Raw genomic sequence first — 18225 nt, 5'->3', positions numbered from 1 at the left:
GCGGGGGCTCAAGGCTGAGCTGAACCATCAGACAGCTCCTCACTCAACCCAGCTGGAGGCTTGCCAGGGGCAGAAGCAGCAAAATAGCCAAACCAAGAGCAAGTCCCAAGGGGAAGGGGTGGTCAGTTTGTTAAGCAACACACATGGTGAACTCCACCCCTGCTCCTTGGGGCTGTTCCTCAGGCTGCTGCAGTTCTGCTGTATTGCTTGGGCAGGTAGATGTAAAGTGACACAACCTATCCCCACCACTGCCTGAAGCACCCGCTGGGGGCTTTCTCCGAGGGACTGACACATGGACAATGGAGGAAGCAGCAGCATGGACACAGGGGTGATGAGGGTGGTTCAGAAATGAGTTCATGGCTCACGTACAGCACTAGAAGACACCAAGAGCTCTCGCTGAACATTTCCATGGTACAGGGACATAAATAACATCTCTCAAGTGTTTACATTTATTCAGTACATCTCAGAACACAAAAATAAAGAAGCTTAAGGGCATGTTTGGTCAACACCCCACAGTCTCCCACCTTCTCAGCCAACCCAGAATCAGTTTAAAGCTCCCTTGTATATATAATCTGCATCAAAAAGGTATCAAAAGGCACAAGCAAGAAGTGACAAAGGTTAAGAAGCAGAAAGAATGGTGAATGAGGATGAAGAGATCCACAAGGCAAATAATTAATTAGTAGGGGTGGGTGCACTGTTTATTTACTGAGCTCTTCCAATTGTGCTCCGAAGAATGGAAATAATGATTTTGGTTTCAAAGAAAAGGGTTACTGGGACATTTCAAATCACCTGAAGGAAACCAGAATGGAAATAATCTAACTGGAAAACTCTTCTGGCCTCTCCAAACTCACCTGAGCCTCAGGAGTAGAAGCCACAAGCGTGGGAGACAGAAGTCTCCAGGGCTCAAAAGCGAAGTCCCGTTACAGAATGTACACAGCCAGCAAAACTCTCTCTGTGCAGTTTGCTTTGTTTAATGTGTATTTAAGGAGCCAGATCAAATGGGAGTTTCTTTCCTGTCTTTGCTCGGCGATGGCTTGACTTGCTGCTCCTTACTTGCTTTTGGCTGCTCTTTGGCTGCTTTTGTCTCCAGGACAGTGTCTCTTTGCTGCTGCTGCTGCTGCTGAGGAACACCCCCACGTTTTTCTGGCTCCTCTTCTTCCTGCACCTGCAGCTCAGATTTTGCTTGCTGCAGCAGGCGAAGCTGCACCCGCAGCTCGATGATGGCCTCTCGCTCCTCGTGAATCGCTTGGTTCAGGTGGTTGTTCTTTATCTTTGGAGCAAGGGAAAGAAAAGTCAGGGCTCCTTCTGACAAAGAAGGGCTGTAGCTCGAGGTGGGGGACATATTTGGCACAGCACAATGAAGCTCTGCTGTTATTAACTCAGCAACCTGGGCTTCAGCACAAGAAACTTAAATGCAGAGCATGTGGGTTAGAAGCAGAATGGATGGATGCAAAACCTCCAATGCAAACACCTCTGCACAGTCTGAACTATGAAGAAGAGCAGCAATGAATACAGAGGCTCAAAGCTCAAGGGAAGTTCTCATCCCCTTCTACTCTGCCCTAGAGAGGCCCCACCTGGAATATTGCATCCACTTCTGGGCTCCCCAGTTCAAGAGGGACGGGGATGTACAGGAGAGAGTCCAACAGAGGATGATTAGGGGACTGGATCACTGCCTATGAGGAAAGGCTGGGAAACCTGGGGCTGTTTAGTCTGGAGAGGAGAAGACTGAGAGGGGAATCTAATCAGTATCTATAAATATCTGAGGGCTGGGTGTCAGGAAGGAAGGGACAGCCTCTTCTCACTTGCGCCCTGTGACAGGACAAGGGGCAGTGGATGTAAACTACAGCCCAGGAAGTTCCACCTCACCATGAGGAAGAACTTCTTTACTGTAAGAGTCACAAAGCACTAGAACAGGCTCCCCAGAGAGGTCATGGAGTCTCCTTCTCAGGAGACATTCAAGACATGTCTGGATGTGTTCTTGTGGGACCTGCGCTAGATGATATGCTCCTGCCCTGGCAGGGGGGTTGGACCAAATGACCTCTGGAGGTTCTTTCCAACCCCTAACATCCTGTGAAATCTCACCTCCAGGTCCTCATTCTGTCTCTGCAGATCTTCCAGGATGACCTGCAGCTCTTCCTCATCTTCACTCTCGCTTTCGCTCTCAGAAGAATACTCCTCAGTTTCACTCCGGCCGTGCTGCTGGCGGCTGAAAGACCAAGGACAAACCCTGACTGAAGCCCTCCCTCAGGTCTGCCAGAGCTGGGGCAGCATAAAAGAGTTAACTCACCCCCCCTGCATCATCTCCAACAGCTTCAAAGACAAAAATCAGAACCTCCTATCAAAGTTTCATATAATAAACCGATGGGCTCCTAGGGGGATGCTTTTAGTGCACAGAGTCTGTAACAGAGTGTCCCCAAAGGTTCAAACTGTGGATTTTCAGGCTTTCCTGAGTGATGTTCACAGGCTCAGCTTTTAAGTGCAGTTTATTGCTTCAGTGGAGTAGGGATGTACTTCAGAGGCTCTGATGGAGCAGTTCCCCTCCCCTTTTACCTTTGTATTTCAGCTATTTCTGCTCGGAGCCGGTCGATCTCCTCCTTCTCCGAGGCAATCTGTCTCCGCAGGAACTGCTCCATGGCCAGCAGCTCTTCCTGCTCTGTTAAAATCTCATTCTCCTGCAACGAGCAATTGTTTCACTTTATGTCCTTTGTTGCTCTACAGCAACACACCATCAGAACCAGATGCTGCTGTCTCTGAAATACTTTGAGCAGAAGCGGTCCCATGCCTGCTTTGAATCTTGACTCATCAAGACCTCAAAGCAAATCAAAGTTGAAACCCAGCAATGCCAGCTCTGAACCCAGCAGGCAATGGCTGTGCTGAGTAGCTGTGGAGATGACACACTGAATTCTACCATATTTGGCTGCTGGTCTCCTTAAATCACAGGGGAAAAGCTCAGGATAACCAGTGGAATCAGTAGAAAACCTGAATTATAAAACAGGTCTTTGAAGATGGATGTAAGGGGGGGAGTGCAGCAGGGAGAAGATGAAAGCTACTGTGGGAAGTAGAGGAAGGCATAAAAGCCACAACAGCTGCCTTGCTTCCTTTGATCAGCAGGGAAGCAGGTAACAGTATTCAAACTGCTTGGACTGGGAAGTGTTTTCTAGTGACAGGAACAACAAAGGCTACACCTTCTTGCTGCTGCACAGTGTCTCCTTTCTGCTGTCTGCTCAGTCTGGGTTCTTCCCCTGCTTTGCTGACCACTACCACACAGCCTTGCATTTGAACATACACAGAGAGATCCCTTTAAGCCTTCCATTTCCCATGCCAGGGAACAGAATTTCCTTCAATCACATCAGAAGGAACAAAAGAGGGTTTAATATTTCTGAGAGATGCAGAACAGAACAAGCAAAGAGGTAAATGCCTGCCCACCTACCTGTGCCAGCAGAATGTTGATGACTTCTTCATTCTCATTCATTTCTTCTTTGGAGACATCCTCCTTTGAAAGGCTAGCAATCTCCTGTGCAATCTTGGTTTCACACTCCTGCCAGGGGAAGAGGACACCTGCTCAAAGGATGCCACCCCCAGTCACTCTGACTGAAAGAAGTAGTTCATGTGAGCATCATTATTTTCCCCATTTACAATCATCATCTTGTCTTGGAAGTTTTCAGGAAGGTCTGGGACATGAGATAGTTGAAAAAAGTAATGGGTCTGAAGTCTGGTAACCTTGAGGCTTCCAATAATTCCTCTTGCTACTGCAGGACACAAAAATGATCCAAGGGCTGGAAGCCCTCTGCCCTGAGGAGAGGCAGAGCAAGTTGGGGTTGTTCAACCTGGAGAACGCTCCAGGGAGACCTTCTGCTGGCCTTTCTGTACTTAAAGGCCAGTAAGAAAGATGGAGAGAATGCATTTAGCAGAGCCTGTTGTTGTGACAGGACAAGGTGGGATGGGTTTAAGCTAAAAGAGGGAGATTTAGACTAAACTTAGATCAAAGTGGTGCCTCTGCATGGTCACAAGATAGGGATCCGTGATGTAGGTGTTTGGCCAATAGAGAAGTTACTCACCTGTCTCTTTGCTTCTCTCAGTTTCCTCTTAAGAGCTGTTAAAATTCTTTGCACCTCCCAGAGTCTCTCTTCTTTGGATAAGTCTTTTATCCCTGCCTGCAAGTCTCTGTGTAAACAGTTCAGGAGGAATTCCTAGAAATGGTGCCAAAGAAATGAGTATCTGTGACATCATAGCAGGGCAGACTGGAAAGAAAACATGGGTTTGGCTTTGTGAGAAAAGGAGGCTGAGGAGAGACCGTCTGGCTCTCTACACCTCCCTGAAAGAAGGTTGAAGCCAGGTAGGGATTGGTCTCTTTTTCCAAGGAGCAAGTGTTAGGACAAGAAGAAATGGTCTCAAGTTGCACCAGGGGAGGCTTAGGTTGGACATTAAGGAAAAACTTCTTCCCCAAAAGGGTTGTCAAGCCCTAGAACAGGCTGCCCAGGGAAGCAGCGGAGTCACCATTGCTGGAGGGATTTAAAGGCTGTGTAGATGTAGTGCTGAGGGACATGGGTTAGTGGTGACCTGGCAGTGCTGGGTTAATGGCTGGACTTGATGATCTTGGAGGTCTTTTCCAACCAAAACAATTCTATGATTCCTGGCAAGAAGCTTGGAATGCTGTTTTTCAAAGCCTGACATGTTGACCAACAAGTGTTAACATGCATTCAGCACGTGATCTGGAACCAGCTGAAGGGCAGTATCTGAGAGCCTCCACTCTTCAACACATCCTCCTACCACCCTCCCATGACAAAAGGACTGAACTACACGGCATGGCAATGCAGGAAAGACACTGCTGTAATAATCACAGGGCAGTAACAGCTTTGTACGCAGGACATGGGGAAGGACATCATCAATCTCTTCCCAGTGGCTTCCACTGACAGGACAACTGGGAAAGAATTCAAGGGCGTGTTACGAGCTTGTGGCAATTTACTCCTGAATGCATCAAAGTGCAGGCAAAGACAAAGAGAAGCACTCAAGGAACTGCCAACCTGTCGCCTGATTTCTTCCTTGATGCTCTCCTGTGTTTCTGGAAGTGCTGGCATTGTTGCCATGTTGGACCATCGAAGAGGTTTTGTCACCTGCTTTAGGGTCACATTCCCAAAGAACTCTTGGACGTGTGTGAAAAACACATACAGGACACGGTTACTGATCTGCAAGGGAAGGAGACAAAATACTGGGTGAGGGGATGTGTTCACCTTGCCTTCACCTGGGAAGCTGATGTGGAACACAGCAGCTTTTAACAGGCCTGTCTGTGAGGAGCAGTCACAGTAATTTGTCCTGAAATCCTAACATCTAGGTTAAAGATGATACTTTAAATGAGCCAGTGCTGGCCTCAAGGGATCACTTCCCTCTTCCCTCTGTATCTGAGCCATTTTCATGCTGAACTCAGGGTCTTCACATATCTAACCTGCCATAATCCTTTCCCTCACTGCTGGATCACTGAATCACAGAAGTGTCAGTTGGAAGGGACTTCAAACATCATCCAACCCTCCCTGTCATGGGCAGGGACACCTCACAGTAGGTCAGGACAGTTAGATACAGAACTGTACTGGATCTTCCTTTTTACTCAAAATCTTGCTTTTTGACTCTGCTACGAGGACAGGCTGAGGGAGCTGGGGGTTGTTCAGCATGGAGGAGAGAAGGTGCCATGTAGACCTAAGAGTGGCCTTCCAGTACCTGAGTGGGGCCTGCAGGAGGGCTGCAGAGGGACTGTTTACAGGGGGCTGTGGTGATAGGATGAGGGGCAATGGTTTGAGATTGGAGGAGCTTTGGATTGGATGTTAGGAACAAGTTCTGCACCATGAGGGTGGTGGAACACTGGAGCAGGGTGCCCAGGGAGGTAGCTGAGGCCCCTTCCCTGGAGCTGTTCAAGGTCAGAGTGGACAAGGCTCTGAGCACCCTGGCCTAGTGGAGGATGTCCTTGCTGACTGTGGGGTGGTTGGACAGGATGACCTTTGGAGGTCCCTTCCAAACCAAACCATTCTATGATTCTGAAGGCAGTGAGAGCAGAGAGGGACAGCAACTGCCCTGTGCTCTGGCTGGGGGCTGGCTGCCTTCTCTCCCCTGCCCCAGCCTGTACATATTTTCTCTAACTTCTCTCTCAGTGCTTTATTGCAGTGTGAAAGAAGCTGTGACTGTATTTCTTGCCTGAATGTGAGACAGCAGCAAGGAATTAATTGGATGCTGTATCTTCCATCAAAAATCAAAACTTTATCCCAAAAGCAAGCTCAGAGTTCCATCAGCACCTCCCCTGCCACTGCTAAAATCCACCTCACAACAGAACATGAAGGGGCCTGTGTTGTTTGCCATCAGCTGTTACTACTTTTGTTAGCTATGAAGCTTCTGGTGCAGCAAATCCACCAAGACCACCACCCGGCCCTTTGGCTACGGGGCCTCCACCAGACTTCGTGACAAAGCCAAGCTTTTCTCAAAGGGTGGCTTGGCTTCTAGAAGACCCACACCCAGTAATACCACCTTCCCATTCTGCACAGGACAAACTCTGAGCTGCATTTAAATTATATATTTCCATGATGTTAATTAAGGAATTAAATCAATCCCAAACCCACAAAATCCCACTGGAAAACAAAGTCAATGGCTTGCCTGCAGCCAGCTGATTGTAGACACCAAAGACTGGTGCAGGCATCGCTCCACCAAGATCTGCTTGTAGGGCAGGGTTCATTGGCTTGATATCAAAGTGGAGCAACACTCTAGCCTTCACTAAACTGTCACTAAATTATGACCAGGAGAGCTCCGAGCATGCTTCCAGCGTTTGCACAGGGCCTCCAGGACAGCTGGAGGGGGGCTTTTTACAGAGATACGTAGTGACAGGGCGAGGGTTAATGGCTTCAAACTGGAAGCAGCTCAGTTTAGACATTAGGAGGAAATTCACCCCCATGTGGGTGGTGAGGCACTGGGAACAGGTCGCCCAGAGAAGTTGTGGAGGCTCCAAGCCTGGAAATGTTCAAAACCAGTTTGAATGGGGCCTTGAGCAACCTGGTGTCCCTGCCCACAGCAGGGGTGGTGGAACTAGATGATCTTTAAGGTCCTTTCCAATCCAAACCAGTCTGTGGTTGTATGATTACCAGATGGAAAGCCCAAAGACATTGACTCCCTGTATATACTGGAGGAGTTCAACATTAAATTACTCCTCTTCACAGCAAAATCAAAGCCCTGACAGCAGTCTCTGCAATGACCCAAATATCAGGCCCATGGTATGCAGGATCACATTCACAAAGTTTTTTCTTCCCTCTTTCCCAGCATTTTAGATCCCCAAAGTATAAAGAGCAACCATCATTAACTGTACCACCCGACACCTGGTTCCCACCCGCAGGAGAAGCCCTACAGAGCAGCCTTTCCTGGGCTCCCACACTCCCTGCTGTGGTGCACCTACCTGGACCGTGGGGCTGAGCACTATGGAAATATTCTGGATGTTCATTTTTGTTTCCAGTTCCTTGGCAATAACGTGGTCCATGTGCACAATCAGCCAAGAGATGAGGAGGTGGTTACACTCCGGCAGCTCTTTCAGCAGCCTCTGGCACTCCTGAACTTTCTCAGCTTCTGTGGTCTTTGCACAAGCATCTTCAAAGCGGGGCATGAGCTCTTTGGTCAGCAAGTTCTCAGGCAGTTCTCGTAGGTACTGTTTCAGCAAGCTGGCTACTGTGTTGGGCTCATACTCCTCCAGGTTGGGAGACTCCTCTCGATCGTAGGCTGCTTTGAGCTCATCCACTTTTGATTTGATTCCTTAAAACATCGAGACCAAGAATTTAGAGACAGCAGCAGCTGCAAATTTGTAACAATTATCTCTAAACTTCTTTGAGCACCTGACTTGGCAGAGTTAGATTATGGTTGGACTTGATAATCTTTCCAACCACAATGATTCTGTGATTCTATGACTCTTGTTCCAGGAGATGTGTTTATTTCACCTCTCCTTATGGTTTAAGCTCACTGAGGAACACGTTTTCGAGGTAACGTGGGTTAAAATCATGACTCAGAATGACTTCTAAGAGCCCTGGCAATCACTATAAAGCAAAGCCCCAGCATCGAACCTGGTGCCAACATTCCCTTGCATCAAGGAATGTGAAAACAGGGTGAGGAAGAGAACATCAGGTCAGTTCTTTGTTTGCATTCAAGCGTCTCTGTGGCTGCTTCAAATATACAGCCCTTAGCCAAGCAGCAAATATGTTACCAAACATATGGGCAACAAGTTCTACCTCAAACAGTTTTCCTTTGTCAAAACATACCCCACACTTTTTAGCTCCCAGATTTCCAGCTGGTTCTCCTCAGAGGGGGAATCTCACGGAATATCTTTGGTTGGAAGAGACCTCAGAGATCATCCAGTCCAACCTTCTACTCAGCCCTGCAAGGTCACCACTAAACCATGTCCCTAAGTACCAAGTCCAGAAGCTGCTTAAACACCACCAGGGATGGTGATTCCAACACTGCCCTGGGCAGACCATTCCAATGTTTGAGAACCCTTTCAGTGGAGAAATATTTCCTGATATCCAGCCTGAACCTCTCCTGGCACAGCTTGTATCCATTTCCTCTAGTCCTGCTGCTTGCCACCAGGTTTCTTGATTGCTGCATGAATAAAAGCTTGTTCACAGAATTACCCAATCCACCCCAGATCTTCTGTGAGGTGTTTTTATGACTTGAGGACATTGCAACCTTCCCAAACGTGGGGAAATTTCATTCCTGAAGCTCAAACACCCACAGGTGAGTTACACCAGCTTAACGTGCTGCCACAGCTTGGCTCACAGGGTAAGCAGCACTGCCTGGGTTCAGCACATGGTAAATGAAATGTCAGGGACAATAAGCTCAGTTTCATGTCCAAGTTGGTCACTACAACAGCTGATGGGTTGTTAAAACCACTGCAATCTTCCCTGAGCTCTCAGTTTAAAAAACCTTACCCACACAAGAGGGTGCTGTTGCCCTGGAGAACACCTAGAAAGTACAAACATTAAAAGATGCTTTATGGAAAAGACACTTTCTGCTGTGAAAATGTCAATACTGCAAACATATTGGGTCATGAGAAAACAAACACACCACCAGAATGTTCCAACTGGCAAGACTGAGAAACTGCTTGAGCTGCTGAGGTATTTGTGCATCCCTACCAAACACAGATTTGCAGTGGGTCCAGAGAAGGGCAGCAAAGCTGATGAAGGGTCTGGAGAACAGGTCTTGGGAGGAGCAGCTGAGGGACCTGAGGTTGTTCAGCCTGTACAAAAAGAGGCTGAGGGGAGACCTTCTCACTCTCTAGAACTACCTGGAAGAAGGTTGGAGGGAGGTGGGGGTTGGTCTCCTCCCCCAAGTAACAAGTGATAGGACGAGAGGAAATGGCCTCTGGTCCCATGAGAGGAGGTTTAGGTTGGGCATTAGGAAACATTTCTTCCCCAAAATACTGTCAAGCCCCAGAACAGGCTGCCCAAGGCAGTGGTGGAGTCACCATCCCTGGAGGTGTTTAAAAGACACACAGCTGTGGTGCTTGGGGACATGTTTTAACAGCTGACTTTAGTCAGAGTTAGATAATGGTTGGTCTTTTCCAACCAAGATGGTTCTATGGTTCTGTACCAGACAGCTTAATGGGGCCTTTAAAACAGCTTGCTTCCAGCTTCACAAAGCCTTTAAACTGGTTTGATCAGTTTTACAGGGCCAGGCAACTTGCTTCAAAGGCTTTTCCTCCCTCACTCCCAAAAATGCACCCAGAGAAGTTCTTGCACGTTATGTGCCAGATGCAGCTGACAAAGAAAGGGGCTGTTTTGTTGGAGGTGACTAAAAGTGATGTCTCACTTTGGGAAGCTGGTGTCACTCAACTACAGTAGTTAACCAGCCTGCTGCTGCTCAGCTGCAACAGCCACAGCTGTGCTTTCTGCTGGGTAGGGCATCTGCTCCAGGAGGAGTTTTGGAGGACAAAACTCCTACGGTGGAAGCAACTGGGAAAAGCAACTTGGTGGGAAGCCCACAAGCACTCTCTAGGGGGTCAGACATGGTAAAAGAAGAAGAAAAGGGCAAGCAAGGAGCCCCTGGAGCCAAGTACCTGAAACCCTGTAGATGCCTTCACACTTCATGCCGTACTTCTCGACGTAGTCGATGCACTCGCGGAAGACGGCGGGCAGGCGGATGCCGTCGTACAGCATGGTCCTGTCCACTGCCTCGGCCAGAGGGATGCCAAACACAGGCCTGTGGCTCGGAACCTCCACCTGAGGGATCTCGGTCTCCTGGATTGGCTTCTTCTTTTTCTTCTTCTCTTTCCACTGTTTCACCACGTCTGCTGCCGTTAAGTCTTTCGACTTCTTCTCTTTGTGTTTGTCCTCCTTGTGTTTGTCCTCCTTGTGTTTGTCATCTTTGGGCTTCTCTTTGATTTTAAAATCCTTTTCCTTCTTTTTGGAGAAACTGGGCTTCTTGAAGACGTGTATGCCCTTGGAGCGCTTCAGCTTGGAAGGGCTCTCCGCTTCGTCACCGGAGCTGTCCTCTTGAAAGGCAGCATAGCCTTCCGCTGTTGGGCAAGGGAGGAGAAGGCAAGGGGACAGCTGTAAGCCTGGTTACCTTCTAGACAGCACGTTGTAAGAGGGAGAGAACAAGAACACGTGAGGAGGAGAAAGAGAAGCACCTGCCTGCCTCTTTTTAGTTGTTACACAGTGAAGTGGACAGGGATTAAATGAGGGTTGCATAGATAAGCCACACAGCTCCTGAAGGATCTGAACAATGAATGCTTTATATACTTACTCATAATGGCAATGTCCATCTTATGGGTTAGTTTCCCATCTAAGAGTCAATGGAATGCAAAATAAAAACAACTGCCTGGCAACTTCTCTATGTTCCTGCAATCAACAGTATAAGAGTTGCTGTTAAGGATCATCTCCACACCCCCAACTCTTAACAAACTTCTCTGAAAAACAAACTAAACTTCAGCCACTGAACTCCCCAATCTCCTTCTACAGCATTATGAATTGTAAGATGATAAAATTTCAGCATCAAATAAAAGACAAAAAACCCCACAACAACAACAACCACCACCTCCAAAAGCCCACAGCATCAAATAGAAGAACCCTCCAAAATCCCAAGCACAGTTACTTTTGCACTGGACAAATAAACAGCTCCAGTATCACCAGCACAGTACCTGTCAGTGAAGGTGTCTGCCTGCCTTACAAACTGTGTCTGAGAGCTTCAAAGAAGTCCAAGGGTGGAGTAACTTTTTCAGCAGCAAAACACCAAGTGTCATATGAAACATGCACCAGTGCTCTTAAGAAGTACACCTCCACAGCCAGCCCTGCCCATCCTTCAGGCAAGAGCAGTAAGATCTTTATTTAAAGGTGGATTACAAAAACCCCTCCAACCCACAACCACAACAACCAAAACCAAACCCACGGCTAAACCCAACATAGAAACACAGCTTCTACGTCAATTAACTGTCATTTTACACACCTAGTACCCCACATAAGAAAAGTCAGGCTGAAACTTGGTCAGCAGAAGACATTTTCCACCATCCTGGTCCCCCCAAAGGCAGTGGGCAGCAAGTTCTGGCCTCAAAGTGAAGCCCCTATTATCCAGATCTTTTGAGGATCTTCCGTTGTCCAGTGCCTCTGCCTGAGTGCGGACACATAGAGGACAGCCAAATATTCTTCCCTCATGATGTTTTGGCTGGTGGAAAATTAACCCCCTGGATTATCAGAGAGCATCATGGAGGAGATTATGGGCTGTCATTTTCACAGGTGAAAATTCCTCTGCAAAAGAACCTCATCTTTATTTTGCCAGTTCTAAACTACATGAAGCTGTGGAGCTTCTCTGGATGAGGCTCTGGCCAGCCTGATCTAGTGTGGGGTGTCCCTGCCCATGGCAGGGGGGTTGGAACTAGATGATCCTTGTGGTCCCTTCCAACCCTGACTGATTCTATGATTCTCAGCATTAAGCTGGTGGATCAGGCCCAGAAGAGGCTAAAAAAAATGATGTGAGGGCTGAAACCCCTCTGCTGTGAAGACAGGCTGAGAGAGATGGGGTGGTTCAGTCTGGAGAAGAAGACAAGGCTCCTGGGAGACCTTCTTGTGGCCTGTAAGTTAGAGAGGCCTAGAAGAAAGATTGGGATAATCTTTCTAGCAGGGCCTGTTGTGACAGGACAAGGGGTGATGGTTTTAAACCAAAGGAGGGAGATTTAGACTAGAGACAAGAAAAAACTGTTTTTTACTGTAAGGATGGTGAAACACTGGCCCAGGTTGCCTGGCCACCCCAGGAAACATGCCAGTTCAGGTTTTTTGAGGCTCTGAACAACCTGCTCTAGTTGCAGATGTCCCTGTTGACTGCAGGAGGGTTGGACTTGATGACCTTTAAAGGTCCCTTCCAACCCAAACCATTCTGTGATTCTGTGATTATTTCAGCACACCCAAGGAGCTATATGTATTTTGAAGCCTCCTTGGCTGCTCTTTAGAAGGTAATATTCAACGTAAGAAATGTTTTAAAGCATGGAACAGCCATCAAATAATTATACCTGTGGGACCAGCTCACAATTCCCATCCTAGGCTCCTCCCTAGGACCACCAAACATGCACCTTCACAGACTACAGAGCAAGACTGTAGCACTGTTCCTGCCCAAGTGGATTTTAGTATCAAAATGCAAATGTTAACTGGGGGACAACCAGCAACCAAATCTCATCTTCCCAGTTCACTGGTTACACCATCATTCTTTCTGTAAACTAAACCCAGAAATAATGGTTAAGGACACTTGCAGTGCAGAAACTAAGGATGTGAATCTCTCCGATACAGGAAGAGCCACTGATGACCCAGCCATGGGACAAGGGAGGAGGACACATCACCACTGTGTTTGGTGAGAACAAGATGGGGCTAGCACAGAGTTTCAAGCTGAGGTTCACACATCTAAGTTCCAAATACAAAGCTAGATCCTCACCAGACAGTCCAGAACAATCTGCCCTCAGTGCTTCCTGCTGGGTATCTGCAGTAGCTCTCAGTGGTAGGGTTCACACACACACTGGGAATAGCACCTGCGCAGGAGGCTTCGACTTGGAGGTTGCCTTCCCTAACAAACTATGGGCCAGCACAGGAGACCCTAAGCTTGGAGACTGCCTTCCCCAACAAACAATGGTTTGGCACAGGAGACTCAAGCTGGAGGCTGCCTTCACCCACAGAACACCTGCCTTGGGTGTTTCAACACCCATGTTGCAACACCAACCTTGGTGCTTTTCTAGGTCCGTGGGAACATAACACCAGCAACAGCACATTGCTGAAACTGGTATTTCTTGACTTCATGAGAAGACATGAAGGAGCAAGTTAAACACTTCACTGCAGTTATTTTAAATGTGATGTTTAAAAGTTTAGTAACATCTACTAAAGAAGGCCAGTGGTCTCCTAGGGGACATTAAGAGTGTGGCCAGGAGGTTGAGGGAGGTTCTCCTCCCGCTCTGAGGCCACATCTGGAGTACTGTATCCAGTTCCAGGCTCCCAGTTCAGTGGACACATGGAACTACTGGAGAGAGCCCAGTGGAGGCTACAAAGACACTGAGGGGGCTAAAGCACCAATGTGAGGAAGAAAGGCTGAGAGCCCTGGGGCTATTTAGCCTGGAGAGGAGCAGCCTGAGAGGGGATCTTCTCAATGCTCATCAGCATCTAAACGGTGGTAGTCAAGAGGATGAGGCCTCATAATGCTCAGTTACATTTGTTTAAATGCCAACTTACATGACCTCAGCAGGTCACATGTCCTAAATCAAAGCAGGTAGCCAGGAAAGCGGAAAGAAGCAACCTGAACAGGTGTAACAGAATTTGAAAGGTGGGAGTAGACTGAAAGATTGAAAGTCTGGAAGGAGTAACAAAGTCAAAACTGGAAGGGGAATTCCTAAAACCAACCATGTTAAGCAAGTGTAAAGAAGCCTTGTCATGCACATAAGAAAAATGCCTGCCCAAGCTGTATTTACCATCCTTCCCAAGCAGCACGCGGTCTCCCAAGAGCTTTGTCTGTAGCTTACATACGAGCAGCAGTTCCATGACCGCCATCTACAAGGACTAAGAAATGCTGCAAGTTTTGTACATTACAGCTGCAAGAGATCATTTGAGTCTTCTGACACTTTCTGCTTTTTAAAGCTTTGAAGGCATTAAGAAAAAAAGCCTCAAGTAACAAAAATTGCTTTACAGCAGCTGCAGACTTCTTGTCATCTCTTGGGGGAGAAAACAGTTGCAGTGCTAATGTGTACTGAGCTGCATCTATGTGCTGAGGATGCCTTTCTCCCCCTCAGCCTTCAGTTAGATGATCACCATTGGATACAGTGAATTACATCATAAACCCACACCACGTACAGTGCTGACCTCCACGAATTCCAGATTTAGAAGACTCTAAATCATTTGTAACAGAAAGCTGGTTGGCAAAGAGTGAAAAACCCAGCTAGTAATAGCCTGAATTTAGAGCTATCCAATCAATACTGAATTTTCATCCCCAGACCAATAATGTGTCAGGTTAATGCTGTTTGCATTACAGGAAAACCCTAAGGAATTACTTTTTTCCTTAGAACCTGCAGAAATTTGAACTGCGGGTTTTAACTAAAGGATAATGCAGATCAACACCTAAAGGAAGGGTCAAAAGGATGGGGGCAGATTCTTTCCAGTGGCGCCCAGTGACAAGGAGAAGGGGCAGTGGGCACAAACTGGAACCCAGGAGGTTCCATCTGAACAGGTGGAAATTTTTTTTCCCTTTAAAGGCTGCCCAGAGAAGTCATGGAGTCTCCTTCTCTGGAGAGATTCCAAATCCACCTGGACATTGCCTGGGCAACCTGCTGTGGGAGCCCCTGCTTTAGCAGACTGCATGATCTCCACCATTCTGTGAAATTCAGGTCAAACAGTTTATTTTAGCTAGCACCTCAGCTACAGTTTCAAAAAGCATCTATTTGGAAATACTCTGGGAAACCTCCATGCAGGCTGTGAACAGATAATGAGATTAGCAGAACCCCACACCAGGCAGAACACGCTGGATGTTTGTTAGTAATTCTGGGCACCTGCACCTGTGCAACAAAAAACTGATCCATTTTTTGGCTAAGGTGTGGGGATTTTTGGAAGAGAAACAGGTATTGCACAGAGGCTGTTTGTGCAGGCTGATTTCTTTCACACCTAAAGCTGGGAAAAAAACCCCACTGGGAATACTCAGCAATTTGGGGAGAGAAAGAAAGAGAAGCAGTGAAATGATGAGTATGCAAGCAGAGAAATTGCCCACTCACTTCTTTTTTCTTTCTTCTTGAATTTTCCTTTCTTCTTCCCATGCTCCTTTTCATCATCAGATACTATGTCTGGAGGCTCATGCAAGCTGTCGTGAGGTGGTGAAGGCTCACCAGTGCGGTACAATCCAGGGAATTTCGTAGGACTGATTTCTTCAGAGCTGGGAGTACGAGCCAGACCCCCGCTGTGTTCCACCCGCCGGTGTTCACTGGGGCTGCTGGTGGGAGGCAGGAAGCACTCGGTCATTCTGATTCCCTGACAGCCAAGTGAAACCTTCTGCTACCTGTCCATCACACCTGCAGCAGGGGAGAACAGAAAGATTTTAAGCAGTGGGTTTCAGAACACCCTGTCTGGAGCTCTGTTCTAGAAGCACTAACAGCAATACTTCCTACACTGAATGGTCCAATTTATGTTGACAGAGAAATAATAAAACATCAGGTCCTGAGCTCGGTGCTTGCACAATCTGTCCATTACCTCCTAAACCATATTAACATAATAAGAGAGCTGCTGGTTTAGACATTTCTACTTCACAACAATAAATCAGCACATAGAGGGTAAGAGAGTATTTTCACATTTGAGAGAATTCTTACAAACTCACAGGCAGCTTCCATTCTCAACTCCTAGGATTTACTCAAAAAATAGTGAGCTAGCTTTCAGTTTTTGACATCAAATACATCTGAGTGTTTATGAGCACTGCACTGAAGGCAAAGCTCATTTTCATCTCTCCCAAGCATATTTTACAGATGCAAATAAGAACTTGCCTAACCTGCTGTAATAAGGGGGGGAAAAAACCCAAACCCAACAACCAACCAGCAGAGTTACAGAAAATCCTTCTTCTAATTGTACTAATGCAAATTAAAGAAAGTAGAAAAGGACTGATGAAATTCTTTTCTGGTATACAACAACTTCATATTTGATGGGGTTATATCAGGTCATCCACAATCAGATGCTGGTATGTTGTTTGCTTGAGTTGTGGCCAGCAAAGCTAAGATGAAAACTGCTGAAGGAAGCTAATCCAGAAATTCTCAGCAATGAAACTCATAAGCAAAAAGTTCTTCCCAACACAGATAAAGATCAGAAATTCCACAGCCCAGATGTGCTGTATGGGTCATCATGCCTCTGGAGACCACTTTGCTGAAGATGGCATTTTGTGCCTAAATGGTCACTCTCGGACACAAGCCCTTCTTTCATGGGATGGAAGGAACACCCTAGAATAAGCTGCGGGTGCATTGGTATGACAGCTCAAGTCATAAAACCAGTAAGGTTGGAAAAGACCTTCAAGATCATCAAATCCAGCTGTGAACCCAGCACTGCACGGTCTACCCCTAAACCATGTCCCTCAGCATCAAATCAACATGCTCTCCAAACACCTCCAGGGATGGTGATTCCAACACTTCCCTGGGAAGCCTTGTTCCAGTGCAGAATTTTTTCCTAATGTCCAACCTAAGCCTGCCCTGGCACAATTTTAAGCCATTTCCTCTTGTCCTATTGCTTGTTACTTGGGAGAAGTACTTGAAGTTACTTGAGGGTGCCAGACCCCTGGATCAGGCTGCACAGAGAGGTTGTGAAGTCTCCTTCTCTGGAGAGATTCCAGACATGCCTGGCAGGATCCTAGATTAGGTTCTTCAGAGCCCCATCCAATCTCACCCAGAATATTTCCAGGGATGGGGCATCTACCACCTCCCTGGGCAACCTGGGCCAGGGTTTCACCCCCTTCAATGTGAATTTTTCCCCCCCTTGTATCTAGTCTTAATCTCCCTCTTAGTTCAAACCCATCAGCCCTTGTCCTGTCACAACAGGCCTCGTTAAAGTCTGTCCCCAGTGTCCTTATCTGCCCCAGCTTTCTTATCTGCCCCTTTAAGCACTTGTCATGTCGAGGCAGCTGATAACTAATTGGATGTAAGAAACAGAGGAAGGAGAGGGAGAACTGTCTGTGCTCACAGCACAGAAGTCAGACACATCCTGGGCTGCGTTCCAGGTGCATGGGCAGCAGGTGGCAGGAATGGATTCTGCCCCTCTGCTCTACTCTCCTGAGACCCCACCTGCAGTGCTGGGTCCAGGTCTGGAGTGCTCAGGAGAGACACAGACCTCTCGAAGAGGGTCCCCAGAAGGACATAAAAATGATCCAAGAGCAGGAACCCACCTGCTGTGAGGACAGGCTGAGAGAGTTTGGGATTTTCAGCCTGTAGAAGACTACAGGAGACCTTCTTGTGGCATTCCAGTATTTAAAGAGGGCTACAGAAGAGTTGGAGAAGGGCTTTTTACGAAGACGTAGTGACAGGATGAAGGATAATGGCTTCAAACTGGAAGAAGATGGATTGAGATTAGACATTAGGAAGAAATTCTTCCTCATGAGGGTGGTGAGACAATGTAACAGGTTGCCCTGAGAAGCTGCGAAGACTCCAAGCCTGGAAGTGTTCAAAACCAGGCTGGATGGGGCCTTGAGCAACCTGGTCTAGTAGGAGTGTCTCTGCCCATGGCAGGGGGTTTGGATCTAGATGACCTTTAATGTCCTTCCCAACCAATATCAGTCTGTGATTCTGTAATTCTTTTCTAAAATATCCAACCTGAGTGTATCTAGGCAGTAAAAATCGGTATTGAAGAGATGAGGTTTGGGAAAAAACAGAAAAGTGAAGACAGAGACACGACAGCCAACTGTCAAAGATCTCACTTGTAACAGGCTGGCACAAACACATGAAAGGGAGGCACAGCCTGAAAGACCAACCTCAGAGCGCTCTCAGTCAGTACAGAGGACTCCGTCATTTCTGGTTTGCAGCACCTCTGCATTGTGACTTTGTGCCTTGTAATCAATTGCAACAGCAGAAGTAAATTAGAGCTGGAGACTGCACCCACAGCTGTTATTTTGTAAAGCTGTGGGGCGGCATGAAGGACACAAGTAAGGAGCATTATGCAAGACCACACCTGAAGCATGGTGGGTGTCCCCAGGTCACTCCATTTTGCCACAAGCAGACACATTCTGAAAATC

General features: G+C 47.3%; 1 protein-coding gene across 1 annotated transcript in view; it reads right to left on the bottom strand.

Moving 5' to 3' along the window:
- Positions 1 to 426: 426 nt before the first annotated feature.
- The window catches only part of RALBP1 (ralA binding protein 1), a 30768-nt gene continuing 12969 nt past the window's right edge, over positions 427 to 18225 (bottom strand). Inside the window, exons 2-10 of the mRNA XM_054164198.1 lie at positions 15242 to 15535; positions 10070 to 10528; positions 7427 to 7776; positions 5025 to 5186; positions 4059 to 4190; positions 3431 to 3538; positions 2551 to 2672; positions 2083 to 2206; positions 427 to 1270 (exon numbers count right to left, since the gene is read on the bottom strand). Of these exons, the coding sequence (XP_054020173.1) occupies positions 995 to 1270; positions 2083 to 2206; positions 2551 to 2672; positions 3431 to 3538; positions 4059 to 4190; positions 5025 to 5186; positions 7427 to 7776; positions 10070 to 10528; positions 15242 to 15485 (1977 nt within the window). The 5' untranslated portion in view covers positions 15486 to 15535 and the 3' untranslated portion in view covers positions 427 to 994. The remainder of the gene's footprint in view (positions 1271 to 2082; positions 2207 to 2550; positions 2673 to 3430; positions 3539 to 4058; positions 4191 to 5024; positions 5187 to 7426; positions 7777 to 10069; positions 10529 to 15241; positions 15536 to 18225) is intronic.

The sequence above is a fragment of the Dryobates pubescens genome, chromosome 9 (assembly GCF_014839835.1).
Source record: "Dryobates pubescens isolate bDryPub1 chromosome 9, bDryPub1.pri, whole genome shotgun sequence".
Taxonomy (NCBI): domain Eukaryota; kingdom Metazoa; phylum Chordata; class Aves; order Piciformes; family Picidae; genus Dryobates; species Dryobates pubescens.
This window is presented reverse-complemented; position numbering and strand designations above follow the sequence as displayed.